The following is a 19925-nucleotide window of genomic DNA, read 5'->3' as shown; positions in this document are numbered from 1 at the left end:
GGAGCATACAAACAGGAGGGGAGCCAACTCTTTGAAATGGTAGATAACAGCAGGAAAAGGGGAAATGGTTTGAAGTTGAAGGAGGGAAGATTTCGGTTGGATGTCAGGGGGAAGTTCTTTACTGTGAGAGTGGTGAGGTGCTGGCACAGACTGCACAGAGAGGCTGTGGATGCTCCGTCCCTGGAGGTGTTCAAGGTGAGGTTGCATGGGGCCCTGGGCAGCCAGGTACAGTATTAAATAAGCAGGTCAGCAGCCCTGCCTGTGGTGGGGGGTTGGAGTTTGATGATCCTTGAGGTCCCTTCCAACCAAAGCCATTCTACGATTCTATGATATGATTCTATGACACCCCAAATGACTGTAACCCTGCTGCCACAAATGACCTGCAGCCTACTGACCGGACAACTAAAGAAGTACAGAAAAACTCTATTTAGAGTGAAAGGAACTCAACAGCCCCCCTTTATGTTGTTATAAACTCAACAGAAATGGATACAGAAAAGGGCTGTTCAGTCCCTCAGTTGCTTTATAATCATGGAGCTACAAAGATCAATATACACTAACTTGAAAATAGAAGTCTAGCTTTTTAATGTGAATTTGCTCTACTCTGAGACAAATGCTGGCACTGGAGAGAAGTAATGCTCAAAAACACAGATATTACAGAATCAAAAGAATGACAGTGAAGGAACGATTCACGTGCATATGGATTAAATTAAGAGGGAATTCTTTTGCCCGAGGCAACAATGTAGAGCATATGACAAACAGGCTCACAAAATTACAAATATTACTGAGTGACAATAGAAAATGCATGTGTCCTGAACGATAAACGGTGTTTAATTAATAACATAGCTCTTCCTGAGCTACAAAAAGGATTATTCAAGCCAGGGATCAGAATGCTCCAGAGTGTATTTGAGTTACTTTGAAATTCATTTTAATTTATCACAAAATTGCTACGATAAATGCAAATCCAAAGAAATAATTAATCCATGTGCTGCCAAGATTATCCATTTTGAACAAGCCGTAGACCTCGAGTGATTTTGTCTTCAGATTCTTTCTATGTTTCAAACTGAAATAGATGAGATCAGTAAAAAGCTTCTCCATCCCCAGAATGGAAAGACGTATATTAAATCAACCTACAAAAGAAGTTTTCCTCCAAAAGTTGACGGCAAACACCCCTGACAGTAAAATTCACTGCACCTATGCATATAACTCAGGATGATCTTGGAAAACCCTGAACACCTACTTCTACCATCAGCAAAGGGCCTGGGTCTGTGTTACCAGATCTACTTTTTTCATGTGGTTTATGCATGAGGTTACAGCTCAGTACAGACACTGCTGAAATTAATAGGCGAATTTGAGTTCTACGTCCATATACAATGGGAACAGGCATGGTACAAAAATACAGGCTAGACAGATAGACAAGAGCATGACTGTTCAATAATTCACCACCTATGGGCTACCACTGACATGGAAAGAATGGAACTTTGTCAAGAAAGGGAAACAAATAAGTTCTATTGGCCACGACTCAGGCAATGTCTTGAAGGACTCCTACTCCCAAATATCAAAACTTCTGAATATAGGAAATCACAGAATCACAGAATGACCCGGGTTGGAAGGGACCTCAAGGATCATGTAGTTCCAACCCCCCTGCCTGGCAGGGCCACCAAACATACACATTTACTAGATCAGGTTGCCCAGGGCCCCGTCCAACCTGGCCTTGAACACCTCCAAGGACGGGGCATCCACAACCTCCCTGGGCAGCCTGTTCCAGGACCTAACCACTCATAACAAGTATGAGTGATACCATAGTTGGCTATGATAACATTGGTAAGATTGGTATGATAACATAGTTGGCTTCCTTTATGTCAAAAATCCTGTAGCTTGCAAATCCACTGTCCCCTCAATCAGCGCTGCTGTGTAAATTTCAGCACTCTGCTTCAGTGTTTTGCCTAAAGATATATCAGATGTTAAATCTTGGAGCATATGTGGTCACAATTGGAAGGCTAAGTTGAATCTGGGGGGTTTCTAGCAAATGCAAGGTACAGAAATGGTTCTGAAATGTAGGTTTTCTGATGGATCCTGTGATTAGAACTACCAAGTAGAGCACTTAATTCTAAGAGTTGTCTTTTCCATTGACATGACACTGTACAATAAAATGCCCACAGTGAAAAATGAGGAGCTAATGCTAAAAAAAAGGCTTTGGGGGAGGAACACACAACCAACAATAGTTGGTTTTTATCTTCATATCAGTTCCAACGGATGCCACACATTACCTTCTTTTGCTGTCTGGGCAGCCCAGAATGCATTCTGGACTAGACTTCTATTTACCTTTTAATCTTATTCTTCCTACTCCTGCCCTATGAGGAAGAACCTACTTCATGCTAAAAATTCTGAACATTTCTTATCTTCAACAGAAGCACAAACAATTAAAGATTTTATTTTATATATGATAAATGAGGTTGATATGCTCCAATATTCAGCCCTTCACATAAGCAGTTTGTCATAGATTCCAATCTTGGATGTAACCAAAATCTTCAAGTGCCACCTGTTTTTCTGCAGCATCAAGGAATACCAACAGTTAGTTTCCAATAACTTCATTTTCTGTGTAATTTAATCCCATTTTCTGCGTAATTTACAGTCCAGGCATCTATTTTTCTCACTTTACCATGCAGAGTCAGGTTCCACTTAACCCAATCCAAGCTTCAGCTGCAGTTATCAAGGATGATTTTGCTGAACCTCTTCTGTAAATATATCCTAATTGCCATCCCCATGTTAGATACCACAATTGTGTGGCTACAGAGTGTGTTAGAGGAATTCACTGAAAAGAACACAAAGAACAGTTATAAACAGAAAAAGAGTGGAAAGAGACAGTAGGGAGGTGGTGGATTTGCAGCTCCTGGATGTGCTCAAGAAAAGGGTAGATGTGCCACTTAGGGACATGGTTAGTGTCATGGTGGTGATGGGTTGATGGTTGGGCTAGAGAACCTTAGTGGCCTTTTCCAACTTAATGATTCTGTGATTCTCTGAAGGCAAAAATGGAGCATGAGAACTCTTCTGTTGTAACCCCACATCAGTTCTGCTAATGTGTTGCACTAAAGCTGCTCTAAAGCACCATTGCAGAGGTTTCAATCAGCACCTAGCTACCCAACATGAAAAAGTGTTACAAATGGAACTGGCCACAGGGTCACAGTGCCATCTTTGTATTTCAGCAAGGCAGACAAGCCCTGTTCTGTGAATGGTAGATTTGATGTTTTATATCTATGGGACAAATGTTAAACTGTACATATTACAAAGAGCACTCCAAGTCACAGCAGCATTGATGGTGCATAGACACATACACGGTTCTTACTGGAAGGAGAGCCTTCAGCTGCACCCTTTGTTATGCAAGGCCAATGTCAACTTGGGCCCAATCCAAGACAATTTTCAATCAGCAAACGATGATTAAAAGATTAGAGGATTAATTTACCTCAGTGTCTTCCTGGAGAAAATTTATAATAGCATAGAAATATTTGAGTTGGAAGGGACCTTTAAACACCATCTAATCCAGCTCACTGCAATGAACAGGGCCACCAGGAGCTAGATCAGGTGTTCAGAATCCCAGCTGTGACCACGAATGTCCCCAGGGATGGGGCTCTAACCACCAGCACCCTGGGCAACCTGTGGCTCACAACCCTTATTTTAAACCTGCTTTCTTATACATGACTTATATCCCCACAGATTTCCTTTCTCCAGGCTGAGCAGCCCCGGCCTCTTTCAGCCTTTCATTGTCCTGAAAGCATGACAACTACATACAGTGCAACACCACAGCAAGTAGGCAACAAAGTGACAGAGGTTTAGGAAACTGTTGCTTTTTCTACCTATAAAAGGTTAAATAAGGTAATAGAGACAGGTTATGTTGCTCAGTACCTACAGGCTGAAGGTTTTATTGCCTGTATTTCCAGCTGCCTTTTTTCCTTTGCTCTTACCTTCTGCATGACATAAGTTGGGCTGCTCTTGTTTTGCTCACAGCGGCTGCTATTGTCGCTGCTTATGGCGGTGGAGTTATACTCCTCTTCCCACAGCTTTCGGTAAATGAACTGCTGCATCACCGGGCTCGTCAGGGAATTTGCGAATATGTAGACAAAAATAACCGGTTCCACGAGCAAAACCTTCTTCATTTCTAGATCTCGCCTTTAACACGCTTCAGCAGAGAAAGTAAAACGTCACAACGATCGACCAGACGAAGGGAAACCACCATCCAACCTGCAGGAGGAAGGAGAGCGGCACCCAGCCATCCGCCTTGCCCCAGCGCCTCCTCTTCCCTCTCCCCGTGGTGCCGTAGCTCAGCCAGGCCGCTCCCCGCCCCGTCCCCCGGAGGTCACGCCGTGTTTATGTCCCGCACAACGCGACACCGAGGGCGGCTCTACCCGCAATGCGGTCCCGCCCCTCGGCCGGGAGGGGGAAAGCGGGCGGTTCTTCGCTCAGAGGGCGGTGAGGCGCTGGTACAGCTGCACAGAGGGCTGTGGGTGCCCCATCCCTGCAGGTGCTTGAGGCTGGATGGGGCCCTGGGTGGCCTGAGATGCTGGGAGCCATCCTAGTTGGGGCTGGGTAAGCTGGAAGCTGGAAGCTCCCTTCCAACACAAGTCATTTTGTGATCCCATGATCCTAGCACTCTGTGATTCTACATGCATAAGGGATGGAGTGTAAGACACAAAGAGATGATTTTAACCTCCACATAGATGTGGTACAACAAGGATAGGAGACACAGTCAAAGAGGAGAAGGTAAAGGGCGTCTTTTCAGCCTTAACACCACTCATCAATCACAAATATTGCAGAAAGCATTATTATCTAAAAATAAAACAAACAAAAAACTAATAGTAATAAATTAAACCTTCCCAGATGTAGTTTTTCACTTAAAGAGGGAAGAATTGTAGTTTAATAACTTCATGCATTTTCAGTTCCTTCATAAACTTATTTAGCACCAGCAATGTGTGTCATATGATCTCGAAGGCTGAATGTTTTTCACTGCCATGTGACACACACCAGTCAGCCCCAAATTTGGGAGCCTCCATGGCCTGCCATACCCCTCAGTATGGGATCAACCCAAAGACTCAGTGGCTGTGGTCACCTGATGGTGAGCGGGTTTGGTGTGGCACATAGGCTTGCTGACAGATGGTAACACACAGTTCTGACCTGGGCTCAGCTTTACAGTGTTTGTCTTCCCCTCTTTATCCAGGTCCACAGTCCAGTTCATTCTGTAGCAGTATTTTGTCACAAAATAAAGCAAAAGTGATTGTGTGAGTGTTACAGGCCAATCAGCTGCTGGGTGAGCGGGGCAGGTCAGGCCACCCAGACAGCAGGTAACATTAGTTTGGATGGGCTGAGGGGGGGATTTTAAGCCCATGGGAGCTTTCTTTTGTTCACAGAAGGAGCTCAGAGCCCCATTAAGTTTCTTGCTAAGTCCAGCTTGTCATTCCCCTCCTCCCAGGAGGGGAGTAAACTCTTCGAAAGGGCTGATAATAGCAAGACTAGGGGAAATGGTTTTAAGTTGAAGGAGGGAAGATTTAGGTTGGATGTTAGGGGAAAGTTCTTTACTAGAAGAGTGGTTAGGTCCTGGAACAGGCTGCCCAGGGAGGTTGTGGATGCCCCGTCCTTGGAGGTGTTCAAGGCCAGGTTGGACGGGGCCCTGGGCAACCTGATCTAGTAAAGGTGTATGTTTGGTGGCCCTGCCAGGCAGGGGGGTTGGAATTACATGATCCTTGAGGTCCCTTCCAACCCGGGTCATTCTGTGATTCTGTGATTCTGTGATTCTGTGATTCACAGGCATGCATAGTGCGAGTACAGCTCACTTTAGCAAGAAGTCTCTTTGGGGTAGCCTTCTCAATGAGGAGAGCCTCTCCCCAGTCACCAGGAGTCATGAAGGACTAAAGAAGTGTGTATTCACTGGGGATATCGAGCCTCCTAGAAGCACTTGCTAAGCTTTCAGTCAGACAATCTTAAAAACCAAACTTTACCAGTCTTTGAAGGTGATATGTCACTTGTGTGTCAGGGCATGGGAAAAAAAAAAAGCTGCCACAAGGTTTTGAACCATTCTCATTTCAGGCAGAAACATGTCAGAGAGGTGTGTAATGAAGTCCAAAGTTCAGAACATTAGGAGCTGTTTCAGAGATCAGTGCTGGTCAAAGGGCAAAGGCAGTCAGAGACAGAAGTCTTTACTGAGAGCCATCTGCTCTTCAAGGATTTATGCTTGGCTTCTGTGGCGAGATCCTGGCATTTGTGGATTGCTGGGGTGACGTGCTCAGATAACTGTGTTTCTGGTAGAAGAGGAATAGAAAATTATTAGTGATTTAATAAATTGTACTGCCACTTAACATGTGATTTTAGTTGCCTTCTAAGAAGTTCAGTACTTCTTTACATTAAGGTGGCTTTCATTTTCCACCTCAACAATCTACAGAGGTTGTGGAGAGCCTTAGACCTCTGTACGTCATTTGCAGACCACAGAATGACATTAAAAAGTGCTGTATGTTCTAATATTCAGCTCATGTTTGCAAGGCTATCTTGACAACAGTGTTTAGCATAAATGAAGAAAAAAAGAAGAAAAAGAAAGAAAAAAAGCACATTTTCAGCACAGTTCTATACAAAACTCAGCACTGCAGGTGCCTTGAGTAACTTGCATCATGGCCATTAACAGCATGACAAATGGAGATCTGGTTTTGGTCCCCTCTGTCCCTGTGGGATAACAGATGATCATCAATAATAACATTTTTGTCTTTATTTGCAGTTTGGGATACCTAAAACAATATGATTGAGTTCATGTGGTGTGAAAGCTGATGATAGACATGTGAGTAAGGACAGCCTACTGACAGCTGAGGTGATGGTCTGAACTCCTCTGTCTCACACTGAGCTCTGAAGCTGACCAGGGTTTCCACATCATACAGTTGCTATGTTGAAACATTGTACTTGAGTCCTCAGACACTGGTAAAAAGTCAAGATATATTTATTTAATCTGAATCAGACTGTCTTAGCAGAACCAGTCTTCTTTCTAGCCTCTCATTTGTGCACACCAAATGTCAGCCTTCTCCAAACTGTGGTTTAATAAATGTTTTTGTTTCTCAGTAACTTCCCCTCTCACATTCAAGTCCTCAGTGCTTATTGCTCGTTATGCCATACTTCAGATTTAGGTTTTGGTGTTCAAAGCCCTTCACTCCAGTGGCTTTTTACTTTAGTTAACTTGTCCTTTGTAGCTTCCTTCAGTCCAAAGCAAAGCTGCATGACTCTATGATGCTGTGAGGGGCTTCCAGGCTCCTCAGTACTTTCAAATTGCAGCTTCGTGGTTCTTCTTGTGGTTTGTTTGTTTATCTTCCTATGTTGTATTCAATGGCATTGCCTAGACATAGTTCCTTTTCACTGTAAATATATAAGTTGTGTAATATGGATTTTCTCCATTTCAGCTCCACCTTACTTTGCAAAACTGCATTTAAAAATAAACAGTGTTAGTTCTGTCCTGCGTGTTATTCCATGTCCCCTGCCTGCTGAGCTGTTTATTGGGTAAGGATGATCAGCAGCTGCTGGCATTCCTGATGAGCATGAATCAGCAAAGTGTGTCTCACTTTGGGCTTTATTCTGCTTCACTTATCTGCAGAAATGGACACCCTGCTTCCAATAATCTTTTAATCTGCAATACTGGGCCTCTTTCTCTTCTATTCTTGATCTATTTTTTTACTTTTAACATGTAAACAGTGCCAACAATACCTTAAAATGAGGAACTAAAAGCAGGCGGCTGAGGTAGGGCTGCAGTTTGTGCAGCTGAGTCATGCATGTGCTGCAGAAGGCCATTAAATTTTATCTGTCTTTGTTAAAACATATTCTGAGTTACCTTTGAGTTGTTATTTCTTGTTTCCTGATGGAAGCGGAGGCTGATTAAGGAGAATGCCTCAGAGGACTTCATCTCCCATACACTACAGGTATTCCAACTCGCTAGAGAAAAGTGTTTTTCACTATTAGCAAAGCTGTGGGACTGGCCAGCTGTATTCCCTCTTCATAGAAGAGGGCTTATCATCTGCCATCCCCCTCAAAAGAGGTACATGGATCCAGCTTTAGCCATCATAAGAAGTGAATTTCTTTTACAGTGATACTGAAAGCTATTTATTTGTCCCACAGCAAAAGTAAACAAGAGATAGAGCAGCCCCATTCCTTTTGAACTAGGCCACTTCTAGCTGGGAAGCACTCGCTTTGCCTAGTTTAATAATGTGTGATGACTAAGATTAAGCATGCACTAAGCAAGTCCTTTGGGAACCTATTAACCACGGTGGCCTAACCAAGACAGGTGCATCTCCAGGTTCAAGAAGTTCATGAACTGCTGGTTCCTAGAAGCAGGGAAGGAACACCAAGAACCATCCAGGTCATTGCTTGGGTTTTAGCTTGTTTCCCAAGCAGCTGTAATTAACCAGTGTCAAAGAGTGGAAACTGAACCAGAAGGCCTTGTGTTTACTTGGTTTGGCCATACTCATTTTGTGTCAGAATTGTTTCCCCAAGGGCAGAAGTGTGTCTCTGACATGGGACAAAGTGACCAAGTAAGTAACTTTGGGGGCCAGAAGCCCCATGCAGATTAGTGCTTTGTCTGTAAGTGTGCTAGCATAAGCTGCTGTGAGATGCTACCAAGCCTCCTATCCTGCTCTTGCTTAAGGCCAAGAGCAGATGTAGGGGAGGGTGAAAAAAGGGACAAGTGTAACTGGTAACCTCTCTCAAACTCCAGAACCCTGCACGTGAGAGGTTTTACAGAAGAGATGTTAATTTAGGTATAGCTGAATATGGTTATCATCTTCCAGGACTCTTAAGACATCTCACAGCATGTGGCTTTCAAGCTGAGGTAGAATATGAGTGGGAAATCTCCCATTGTATATTCAATTTTACATATTAACTTGGAGCTCTTTAAATTGGGGGATTCGTTACAATAGGAGGCAGTGTATTTTTAAGACGTGGTTTGTGGTGGGGAAACTGAAAAGCAGATATCTCATATTTCTACAAAACAGACCTGCTGGTGACAGCATGCATTGCGGTGTGTCTATAAACACTGTTCATCACTATGCTGCCTGCTCCTCGTGACTGTGTTTGTACCTCATGCCTTAAGTGCTTAATGTGAAAAAGAATTGCTAGCAAAGCACTTAGTTTTATTGCAAAATTTATGCGGTTCTTGAAAAACAACCAAGAAAAACAGCTCTTGCAGCTGTTCTGGTCACGTTACAGCTCTTCTGCTCTGACCATCTCTCTTTGGCTGAGCTTTTGCAATGACCTTGGCAGCTCCTGTCCCTCTGGCCTGCCTGTGAGCTGGGAATACCTGCTGGTTTTCCCATGCCCGATTCCCAGCACTGATTCTTCACAGAAGAAGTTGGACTCCTTTCTACAGCTGTTTCCAGCTGTTCGAAGCTGTGTCATGTGAATGAAGTATGGGAGGACAAAAAGGAGCCAGAAGCCCAAGCTGAGCTGTCCCCAGCAGGTCTAGCTGCTTCCCACAGCCGCTCTGTCTTTACCTTCACTTTCATTTAGTAGCTGTCCTGCTCTATCCTCACATTCTATTTCAAGCATGTGGTGACTAGTGACTCAGCCTCAATACTGAAGAGGTTGTCTTTTTTCATGCCTATTCTTTTTGTAATTGTCTGAATTTATTCAAGTTTATGTTGAGAAAAACGACTTTATGAAAATGAGTATTGGAGCCCTAACTTGTACACCAGGACAACAGGTTGTCAAAAACAATGTCACTGACCTACATCCTACAGAATGTAACAGGAATTACATATAGGTCCAGAATTTTTCTGTATACAGTGTGAATTTTATTTATGAATTTATTATTTTTGCTACATTGGGCAACATGGATGAAGATTAGGGTGCTGTGGGTGCCCCAACCCTGGAGGTATTCAAGGCCAGGCTGGATGAGTCCTGGACAACCTGATCTGATGCCTGATTTAGTGGTTGGCAACCCTACCCAAGGCAGGCAGTTGGAACTAGATGATCTTTGAGGTCTCTTCCAGCACAAGCCAAACAGTGACTCTGTGATAAGAATGTATAAGTTATTAATTGGTTTGCTTTGAGAATCATGCAGAAAAATAACTTGATTTATAATATCTCCTCTCCACAGTCATGAAGACATAAAAACTGTTCAGAAGAGACAGCTGACAAAGCTTTCCTAGAGCTGGCACCTTGTGGAGAAAAGGGCATTTGGACCTGGTAGGTATAAGTCAGGTATAATGCATGCCCAGTAAGCAGACACTATTAACTGAAGCTGTAATTACAGCACATCAGATTTCTGCATTTTCTGATTAAAATTTTGTATTGGCATTTTAACTAATTTGCACAACGTGATTCTTTATTCTTCCTAAGATTGACATTATTTACCTGTCTTTGAAGAGTTGCTGAAATGAATACAGCCTCAAGCCTAATTTAGCAAAGAGGAACAACATACATTTTATTTTTATAATTAACTATCCTGGAATTACTGATGAAAGACTGATTAAATTTTCCATCCTTCAGTCTGAGACCAATACAATTTCACAGCTAATTCCTGCTAAATTCAGTATAACATATTTTATATGTTGTTTTTTGACGTTTCGTTTTTTTCCTGGTGAAATACTAATACTAATTACCTTCTTAATGAGATCAACCAAATGGAATGAGTGTATTTCAGGGTCCAGAGAGTACCATGTGAAAGAGTATTGTTCTCAGGATTTCAGGAATGTATTTTGTTCCCAAGTGAGTAGAAAATTCAGCCCAATTTCAGGATCACATATTGTAAATGCAATATTAAATGGTAGAAATTTAGAGTAAAAACTTAAAATAAAGAATCACATTGCCTACCACAAATTTCAGTTCATAGAACCCTGCTATGTGCAGGATCACCAACCACCAGACCAGGCTGCCCAGAGCCACATCCAGCCTGGCCTTGAATGCCTCCAGGGATGGGGCATCCACAACCTCCTTGGGCAACCTCTTCCAGTGTGTCACCACCCTCTGTGAGGATAAAGATTTTCTGATAGGGCTAAGAGCAAAAGAAGGAAGGAAACAATCAAGGTAGCAGTTCAACCCCAGGACTGGTGCACCAGGATCGGAAAAGCAGTGGTGTATCTTGAAAATAGAGCTTGCCAAGTATCACTTCTAGATTTCTGTCTTTCTTCCCTATTCCCCTGCTTCCAGAGAAAGTAGCAGTGGGAGGAGATGCAGGACCAACTACTGGACCATAGGAAGGAGGAGGAAACAAAGAGTTCCTCTCCTCCAAATAAAAACATAGCTGTAAAACATTTCTGCCTAATATTTGAGTACAACCCCATATATGAAATTATGTGCTTGAAGCTCATATATACCAGTTTAGGAAGGGCAAGAGGGGAATAAAGAATCCCTTCTGTTTTAGTGAAGTGTTTATCTTCCCACTTAAAGCAGACCTAAGATCAGCAGGTTGTTGAATTCTAATAATATTTTTCAGCAGTGTATGGGAAAATGTTGTTAAAAATGCAATGAAAATTCACTTCAAAGATGAATTTGCCATGGAAAAAAACATGAGCAAGGTGGGATTTGTAGTTCTGCTGGTTTTATTCCCTTCCCAAAAGTACTTTGTGATGTCCTAGGGCTATTAGCAATAAAAGCCGCATAACAATTATATCATCACAGCCCATAATATGAGAAATGCTATGGATGCAAATTAGGGCACGAGCAGAGCTATTATAATGAGTTAATGTGTTTTGTGGTGATAGAGGAGTTTAGGAAGACAAAGTCAGAGGCTGCTTCCTTGTTATAATACATTATGCATTCCCCTTCAATAATGCAGAAATGTAAGTTCTCAGCAGGACAATGATGTTACAGGTAGAAAATGATTGTGGTTACTTTGGGAGGAGGATGCTACATTCCTCAGCAGTACAGCAGATGCATGCAGCTGCAGCGCTGCATTAATGGCCTTGGTTTCCTCATCGCTGGCTCTTGTGAGACGGTATCAGCCAGTGCTCTGTGTTTCAGGCAGTCATGAGAAAATAAGCTGTCATCCTCACAGCGCTGTGACACTGCTGGCATTATCAGAGCAAACCTGTCTCTGCTGCTGAGTCCCACCAGACAACACATCTGAGGCTGAGGTAATAATTACCCCCAAAGCCATTTCTTTTTCTGAAGGCTGACAGTTTCTCCAGCTAGCAAATAACTGACAGGTGATGTTTATTTTTCTGATTGTACTTAGAAATTCTAATTACCTCAAATACTGTCTATATAATTTTTTGCCTGCTGATGAAAATATGTACAGTGTTGAATGCGATGAAATTTACTCCATCAATTTGCATAAAAGCAATAGTTGTACATAGCTTTCAGCCACGACTGAGCTGTAAATTTATGTGTAATAAATCTTCTTCCCTCCCACCCTGCTTTCCATGCTGATCAACTTTCCTGAACGCTGTGGGATATCTCACAGCTTGTAAAAGTGCTATTAGGGAGCACTGGTTATCATTTCAGCCATGCCTTTTGTGTGGTAGCTGGCAGTATTCGATTTGTTGCCTATCATCATACTCTATCTTGCCCATTCCCTTGAGACTATTATTATTGTTGGGAGGGATCTGAAGGCGTACTGATATTTGTTACAAGTAGACAGCTCTGAGAATTTTTTGCCTTTTCATGCTTTGAAGCTTTGCTTGCCAAAGCTCTGCTTTTATCCTTTTTTTTCCCTTAAAGCTGTTCTCAGCTATCATTTACAGTTCCTCAGTTTAATGGGAGATTGCCAAGCAGTGCCCCAGCCTTATCTTCCCGTGACTCTGACTGCAGTCCTAGCAAGATGAAGATCTCAACAATATATTATTATTAGCAACTCATGGTGTCTTCTTCCTTCCGGCTTCCACAAAACCACAGAATCATAGGGTCTGGAAGGGTCCTCTGAAAATCATCCAGTCCAACCTGCTTCTAAAGCAGGATCCTATGGTAAGTTGCACAGGAAAGCATCCAGATGGGTTTTGAATATCTCCAGAGAAGGAGACTCCACAGCCTCTCTGGGCAGCTTGTCCCAGCTTTGTATCATTAGCAAACTTTCTGAGGGTGTGTCCATCCCTTCATCCCTGTTACTGATGAAGATATTTAACAGGACCAAACCCAGCACCGACCCCTGGGGAGCACCACTAGCTACAGGCCTCCAACTAAACTGTGTGCTGCTTTTCATAACCCTCTGAGCTCTGCCAGTCAGCCAGTTCTCAGTCTACCTCACTGTCCACTTACCTATCCCACACCTCCTAAGCTTCCATATGAACATGTTACCGGAGACAGTGTAAAAAGCTTTGCTCAAGTCAAGGTATGCAGCATCCACCTCTCTCCCCTCATCTACCCAGCCAACTATGAATCTACAGAAAACTATCAGGTTGTTCAAGCATGACTTCTCCTTGGTGAATCCACATTGACTACTGCTGATAGCCTTCATCTCTTCCAGTTGCTTGGAGATAACATCCAGAAGAAGTTGTTTCATCACCTCCTCAGGAACGGAGGTGAGGCTGACTGGCCTGTTGTTTCTTGGATCCTCCTTCTTGCCCTTTTGACTGAAGTGACAACGGCTTTCCCCTAGTTTTCAGAGACTTCTCCCATTCCCCAGGACCTTTCATAGGTGACAGAGAGAGAATTCCTTGTAGATGACAAAGAATTTCTTAAAGCTCAGCCACTAGGACAGTGGTACCGTGCAGGATCCCTCTTTGAGGAGGGAATCATACAGAGCATATGGAACGGAACACAAAGCCAGCATCACCATTGCTGGGAATCTAGGTCTTCTCATCTTTATTGTACTCACCAGAAATTGTTTTAGATCACTTGACTTTGCACCTTGTTGAAATCATTTCTTTTTCAGGATTTCCCCATGAATAAAACTGATGCAAGAGAATGACCTTTAATGGGAGTTTTTTGTTGTGAATGTTGCCAAGTCATAAAGAGCAAAGTATAAACGGTTCCTCTTTTTTTTTTTTCTTCTTCTTCTTTTTTTTTTTTTTAACAAAATTGTAGTGGTTGGAAGGGAATTCTACAGACCATCAGTCCAACCCCACTGCAAAGCAGGCTCCATACAGCAGGATGCACAGGTAGGCATCCAGGCAGGTCTTGAATATCTCCAGAGAAGGAGATTCCTCAGCCTCCCTGGGCAGCCTGTTCCAGTGCTCCATCACCGTTACTGTGAACAAATTCCTTCACATATTGGTACAGAACTTCCTATGCTCCAGTTTATGTCTGTTTCCCCTTTCTCTGTCCCCACAGACAGCTGAAAAGAGGTTGGTCGTGTCCCGTTGACTCCCACACTTAAGATATTTATAAATTTTAATAAGATCCTCTCTCAGTCTTCTTTTCTCAAGGCTGAACACCCAGGTTACTCAGCCTTTCCCCATAGAGGAGATGCTCCAGGCCCTTTATCATCTTTGTAGCCCTCCACTGGACTTTTTCCAGGATATCCCTGTCTTTTTTGTACTGGAGAGTCCAGAACTGGGTACAGTACTCCAGGTGAGGCCTGACCAGGGCAAAGTAAAGGGAAAGGATCACCTTCCTTGACCTGCTGGCCACACTCATTTTAATGCACCCCAGAATGCCATTGGCCTTCTTGGATACCAGGGCACACTGCAGGTTCACGGCCAACCTGTCATCTTCAAGGACCCCCAGGTCCTTCTCCACAGAGTTCTTCTTCAGCAGGTCATGCCCCGGCCTGTACTGATACTTGTGATTATTCCTCTCCAAGAACAGGACTCTACATTTGCTTTTGCCAAACCTCATCTGGTTTCTTGCTGCCCAGTTTTCCAGCCTGTCCAGGTCTTGCTAAATGGCAGCTCAGCCTTCAGGTTTGTCAGCCACTCCTCCCTTTGTATTGTTAGTGTGCTTGCTGAGGCTGGACACTATCTCCTCATCAAGGTCATTGATGAAGATATTGAATAAGACTGGACCCAGCACAAACCCCTGAGGAACACTGCTAGTTACAGGTCTCCAAACAGACTCTGAACCTCTGGTCACCACCCTCAGAGCTCGGCCAGTCAGACAGTTCTCAACCCACCTAACCATCCATTCATCTATCCCATACTTTCTCAGCTTTGTTATGAGGATGTTGTGGGAGACAGTGTTAGAAGCCTTGCTGAAGTCAAGGTTGATGACAGCCACCGCTCTTCCCCCATCTACTCACCTGGTGATGCTATCACAGAAGGCTACGAGGTTGGTGGAGCACTATTTTCCCTCAGTAAATCCCTGATGACTATTTCTGATAACCTTCTTCTTTTCCAACTGCGGGATGGTATCTAGAACAAGTCATTCCATCGCCTTTTCAGGGACAGAGGTGAGACTGAATGGCCTAGTGACAGTGATGTTATGGACAGAAGATAAATTTCCATGCTTTATGATATCTGTTTTATGAGCAATTATTTTATTTCTGCCTACAAAATCACTTACTGTGAATTTTACCTTTCTACAAAGTGTGGATTTCAGCCACAGTCTAAAAGTTTCCTTTTAAATGAAACTATAGTGTCCCAGATGCTTCTTTGGCTTTATATCATTTATAATCCAAATTACGAGGATCAAACTACAGCTTGAAGAAATGTATCATTTTTAGCTAAGGAAATGTTCCTGATGAAAACTCAGATTTTATTAGTGATACTACAATTAAATAAGCCATTATCAACTTCCTACAGATCTTGTAAGAGCAGCTCTCTTTCATTCTGGAGCCCAAATTACGGAAGCAATCTTCATAAAGGCCACTTCCCCAGCAAGCGCGCCTGCTGTGATATGATTCATGCCTTTTGTCTTCTGCTTGGAATTTGGGGATGTTTATGAAGGGCCGTTATAAATACCACATCTAATTCCTCTTTTCACAAGATGCTTTATTCACAATATAAAAAAAAAAGAAAGAAAATTGCATCACATATGTACGTCATATCATTTCCATTCCCATTGCCATCTGGCACTATTCTTGTTGGCTCCTTCATATACATATGGGGAGGATGTGAGCCCAGTGGCAGGCAGACACTCTGGAGCACACGTTGCAGTACTACAGCCAGTCACGGAATGGTACACAGGCATGTTTGATACAACAAATCCATGTAACTCTGTGCATGGCAGCAGGAGGTGGGATGACACGTGCTCAGGAGCAGAAGGATAAATTCTGCATAAGAATCCTCTATTTCTTTTTTACTTTTCAGACTTTTATTGACAGTGTGGAAAGAGCAGTACCATCTGCAATCATGGAGTACCTGGCTGTTGATTTATCTTAAACTGTTGCTTGAAAACACGTGTCAGATCTTTCTGGCATAGCAATGTCTTTGGGACAACAAACACCATAGCATGTCAGGGCACTATAGTTACAGTAGGATCCTTTCTCAAAAGAAACCAGAGTTTGCAAAGCCTGAGAAGGAAACGATGAAAGATCACTAATAGATCCATCAGATTCATTGTGTCTGCTGAAGGTGAAAAGTGACAACCATTCATGTTCAAGGAGTCTATGTATGCAAACCATTATGCTTATAGTGATGAAACTATCAGTTATGAAATTCAGATGGGTTTCCAGGTGACAAAGGAACTGTGGACATGCCATTCAAGAGGAGAAATGAATAAATTGAGGAGCCAGGGATTTTGACTTCTACCAGCTATGACAGAGCTGACCATGGTTATCAGCAGACACAAGCAGAGGGCAATGGTCCTTGTTTGCTGCCTCCTTGCCAGCCCTGGGCCTCTACACCTTTGACTTGGAAGACAATTCAGCAGTACCACCACGGCAGCCTAACAGCCCCAGGGAGGTGCATGGGTGGCTGGAGTCTGAGTGGAGGTGCACAGGGATGTGTGCATCATGTCCTGTGTCCCACTGCTGTCCAGTGGGGTTGGTGGTGGGAACAGTACTTGTCTTCTCCCAAGGACTGAAATTTGTTTAAGCTGAAACTCGCTGCAGCTGAATGAACCTCAGTAGGCAGCATCAAGGCTGTGATTTGCTTTTGTTTTGCTGTGAATTTTTCTCTTCCGGCTGAATAAAGGATTAGATGGATTATTACATATCCTGTTTTGTGGTCTGCCACTAAGGCATGGAAGTGATTTATTTTTGTGAAGGGTGATTTTTAATCAGATGAGTACAAATTAACCAAACCACAAGAAACAAAACAGTAACTTCTGAATTATTCATATTCTGTGAGTCAAAGGCTAGATTCCCATCTCAGTGTCTGTTTTCTGCCCCAAAACCTTGAAGAAGAACATGATGTGCAAGTATGCTCAGCTCTGCTGTTCCTCTATACACCACACAGTCCTGATATACATACATATCCAAAAGAAACAAAGACTGAATAATTCCAGGAAAACCAAACACAGCAAATGTATCACAGGGAGCTATGCGACCTCAGATGTCCTTAAAGCAGCACTTGGTATCAACTACAAAAGAAAAACCACTGTAACCAGATGAACTTAAGGAAGCACTTCTGGACAGTCCCCAGAGGTCAGGTTCTCCATTTGCAGTCTCCTGAGATGAATAATTCGAGATGTGGAGTGCTGCTCCACATGTGTGTGCATCATAGGACTGCATCTGCTCCTGCAGTGACTGACACCCTTTCTCTCAGCACCTGTTGTTCTCCTCTGGCCATCGGGGCAGTGGTGGCAACAGAGTTACAGTGGAATCCTGTTTCTAGAGGACCAGAGTTAGATTAATTGGTTTCTCAAGTGTAAAACAAACATTAATCAACACTGATGTGATTCAGAGCAGGAGCAACAAAATCTGCCTAATCCATATCAAAGACATCTCCGTCCCTAATGATGCCTATCAGTAACATTTCCCTGTGGGCTGGATAACATAAACTACATGCAAAAAAAGCAGATCCCAAACTCCCTTTATTCTGCAGGAGTTGCAAAGCTTGATGCACATTTTCCATCTCCAAGTAACCTGAAAGCATTATCAGCCAGGTCTTTTCAATTAAGGCAAGAAAATGGAAGGCTCCTGCTGGTAAAATAAAGGCAGTTGAATAAAATCTCTTGCTCTGCTTTGGTCTTAAGAGTGTTTCTCCTTGAGCTAAGGGAGCAGCAGAGCTGATTTTAGCTTGGGTGATGTAGCACTGCCTCCCTGTGCTGCTCTGGTAGAGGATGTGCTGCTCTTCCTGAGCACTGCTGTGTTTCAGAGAACCTGAGCCCAAACCCAACACATACCCATTGGAAAGGTGTGGTATGTCATAGGTGGATGCTGGGACCTCTCTAATGTTGTTCTGCTCTGTTTTGTTTTCCCACGCTGTTGATTCCAAATATTTGTGCCAGCATCTTGCTGCTTTTCTGAATTTGGGCTTTCTTGACCCCATAACAAGTTGCCTAATGAGCCATGGTGCTGTGTAACTGCATGGGCCACTGCCCAGGACAGCCTTGTTTCCCCCCACAAGTCTTCGTAGAGGTGAGAAGACACTGAGCATTCTTGGGATGTGTTTTTAACAGCGATCTCTGACCTCCTATATTGGTTTGATGGAGCAGATTGAAAGACAGCCCACTCTGATGTTACAAACGTTTCTTCTGACCTTTATAGGCTATAAGCAAACTGAAAATGTTCTACCTTATTGCATTCTCCAGGTTCAGCCCTAGCAAGGGAAGGACTTGTGCTCCTCTGACCTCTCCCTCCCATTCTGTGGGTGGCCAGTAAGAGGAGAACAAGCATTACAAAACTTCACCATGGAGTGCCAACTTGTTATTCACTTGAACAGGTCTGACTTGTTCGGTAAGATAAATGTTTTTCTTATTTATTTTTTTCTTCAATTTTTTTTTTTTCATTTTAAATAAAAATCATATGAATTACTATAGCTATTTCCTATCTCTTTTATGATGATAAAATCAGTGTTCTTTTGTCAAACAGATGCTTATCAGCTGGAAGTCTTTCCTCATATGCTGAGGTGGGTGCTGACTCTGTAGATGGGTGCTGAACCTGTAGAGTAGTACAACAAGTTTCAGACCTGTTAGGCCATAAAGTTTGAGCGCGTGTGCTCTGAGAGCCTCCAGTTTTCATCAGATTTCACAGGTTTCACAGGTGGTTCTCCAGCGACACGCCAAAGGCAATTCATTGTGTCTGCTCTTCCCGCCAGGATGCCTGTTCCTTTAATTCAGCAGGATGCTGTGTTTTTCCTGGCAGTCAACAAATGTAGTGCTCATAAATTGGTTTTAAAGCTCTCCAGCATCAATTCAAAGACAGGGTTCAATAAGCAAACAGCTGGAAACAATAAATGTGTGACTTTCATACTTCTTTTTTTTCCAGCCTCTTCATAACACGTCTGCAGAATTTCTACATGTTTTTTTTTCCTTCTCCCATCAGAAAAAAAGCAAAAGATGTTTGTGCCTTTTCTCCTTTCAGAAACAGAATATTCTGTTTGAAGATCCCTTGTGGTTGATTGTGCTTCATAAAGAGAAGAAGAAAAATAGTCAGTGTGTGGTTGCTTGGTCAGAACCCATATGGAGAATGCAAATCAGGTCATCAAGAACTGCGATGGAGCAGCAGCTACCTCTGGTGTGCCAGATGCTGGAGGCACTTCCAGGCCTTGGCACTGAGCAGCATGCTGCTAAATTAGCAGTATCCGTTAACAGCGATAGGCAAGCTGGATTCCACAGCAACTGTATGACATCTGATATGCTGGAATGGTGTAATTCTGATGAGACTGTGCATGGCTGGGAGATCTGGAGCTGCTGTTCTGCTGTGGAGATGTGCTGGGAACAGATGCCACAGCAATAAGATGCTGTGTCAGGATGGAAAGGAGGCAATTGCTTGTCAGGATTTTTCTCCTCAGGATGGAGAATAAAAAAGAAGGAATGACAAATGTCTCTGAGTGTTCTAAGATCCAGCAGAGGAGTCAGTAGGGTGAACAACATCAGGCAGTCCCCAGTACCAAACCTTGGCCTTGGTGATACTAGAACTTATAGGGATGGATAGAAAAGGATCATGGAATGGCTACAGCTGTTGTCACACATATATCCAGGCTGGAGTTTGA

At 43.1% G+C, this 19925-nt stretch overlaps 1 protein-coding gene and 1 long non-coding RNA gene across 10 annotated transcripts in view; one reads left to right on the top strand and one right to left on the bottom strand.

Moving 5' to 3' along the window:
- The window catches only part of SLC46A3 (solute carrier family 46 member 3), a 15396-nt gene extending 10227 nt beyond the window's left edge, over positions 1–5169 (bottom strand). Inside the window, exon 1 of one of the 3 annotated variants that reach the window (XM_015852075.3) lies at positions 3960–5169. In XM_015852075.3, coding sequence (XP_015707561.2) covers positions 3960–4151 — 192 coding nt within the window. In that variant the 5' untranslated portion in view covers positions 4152–5169. The remainder of the gene's footprint in view (positions 1–3959) is intronic. The other 2 variants (XM_085536307.1, XM_085536306.1) reach the window with 2 other exon arrangements.
- Positions 4696–19925, top strand: LOC146762812 (uncharacterized). 7 transcript variants are annotated; one of them, XR_014942169.1, is made up of 5 exons: positions 4714–4755; positions 6755–6814; positions 7425–10197; positions 18523–18667; positions 19199–19925. It is a non-coding gene; the product is annotated as an uncharacterized LOC146762812 (long non-coding RNA). The 7 variants fall into 7 exon arrangements; XR_014942168.1 differs by lacking the exon at positions 4714–4755 and having other exon boundaries at positions 5031–6814; positions 7425–7521; positions 10109–10197; XR_014942167.1 differs by having other exon boundaries at positions 4696–4755; positions 6755–10197.

This window comes from Coturnix japonica, chromosome 1, assembly GCF_054131305.1.
Source record: "Coturnix japonica strain WE chromosome 1, WE-NBRP24, whole genome shotgun sequence".
Classification (NCBI taxonomy): domain Eukaryota; kingdom Metazoa; phylum Chordata; class Aves; order Galliformes; family Phasianidae; genus Coturnix; species Coturnix japonica.
Note: the sequence above shows the minus strand (reverse complement) of the source record. Positions and strands in the feature narration are given on the sequence as shown.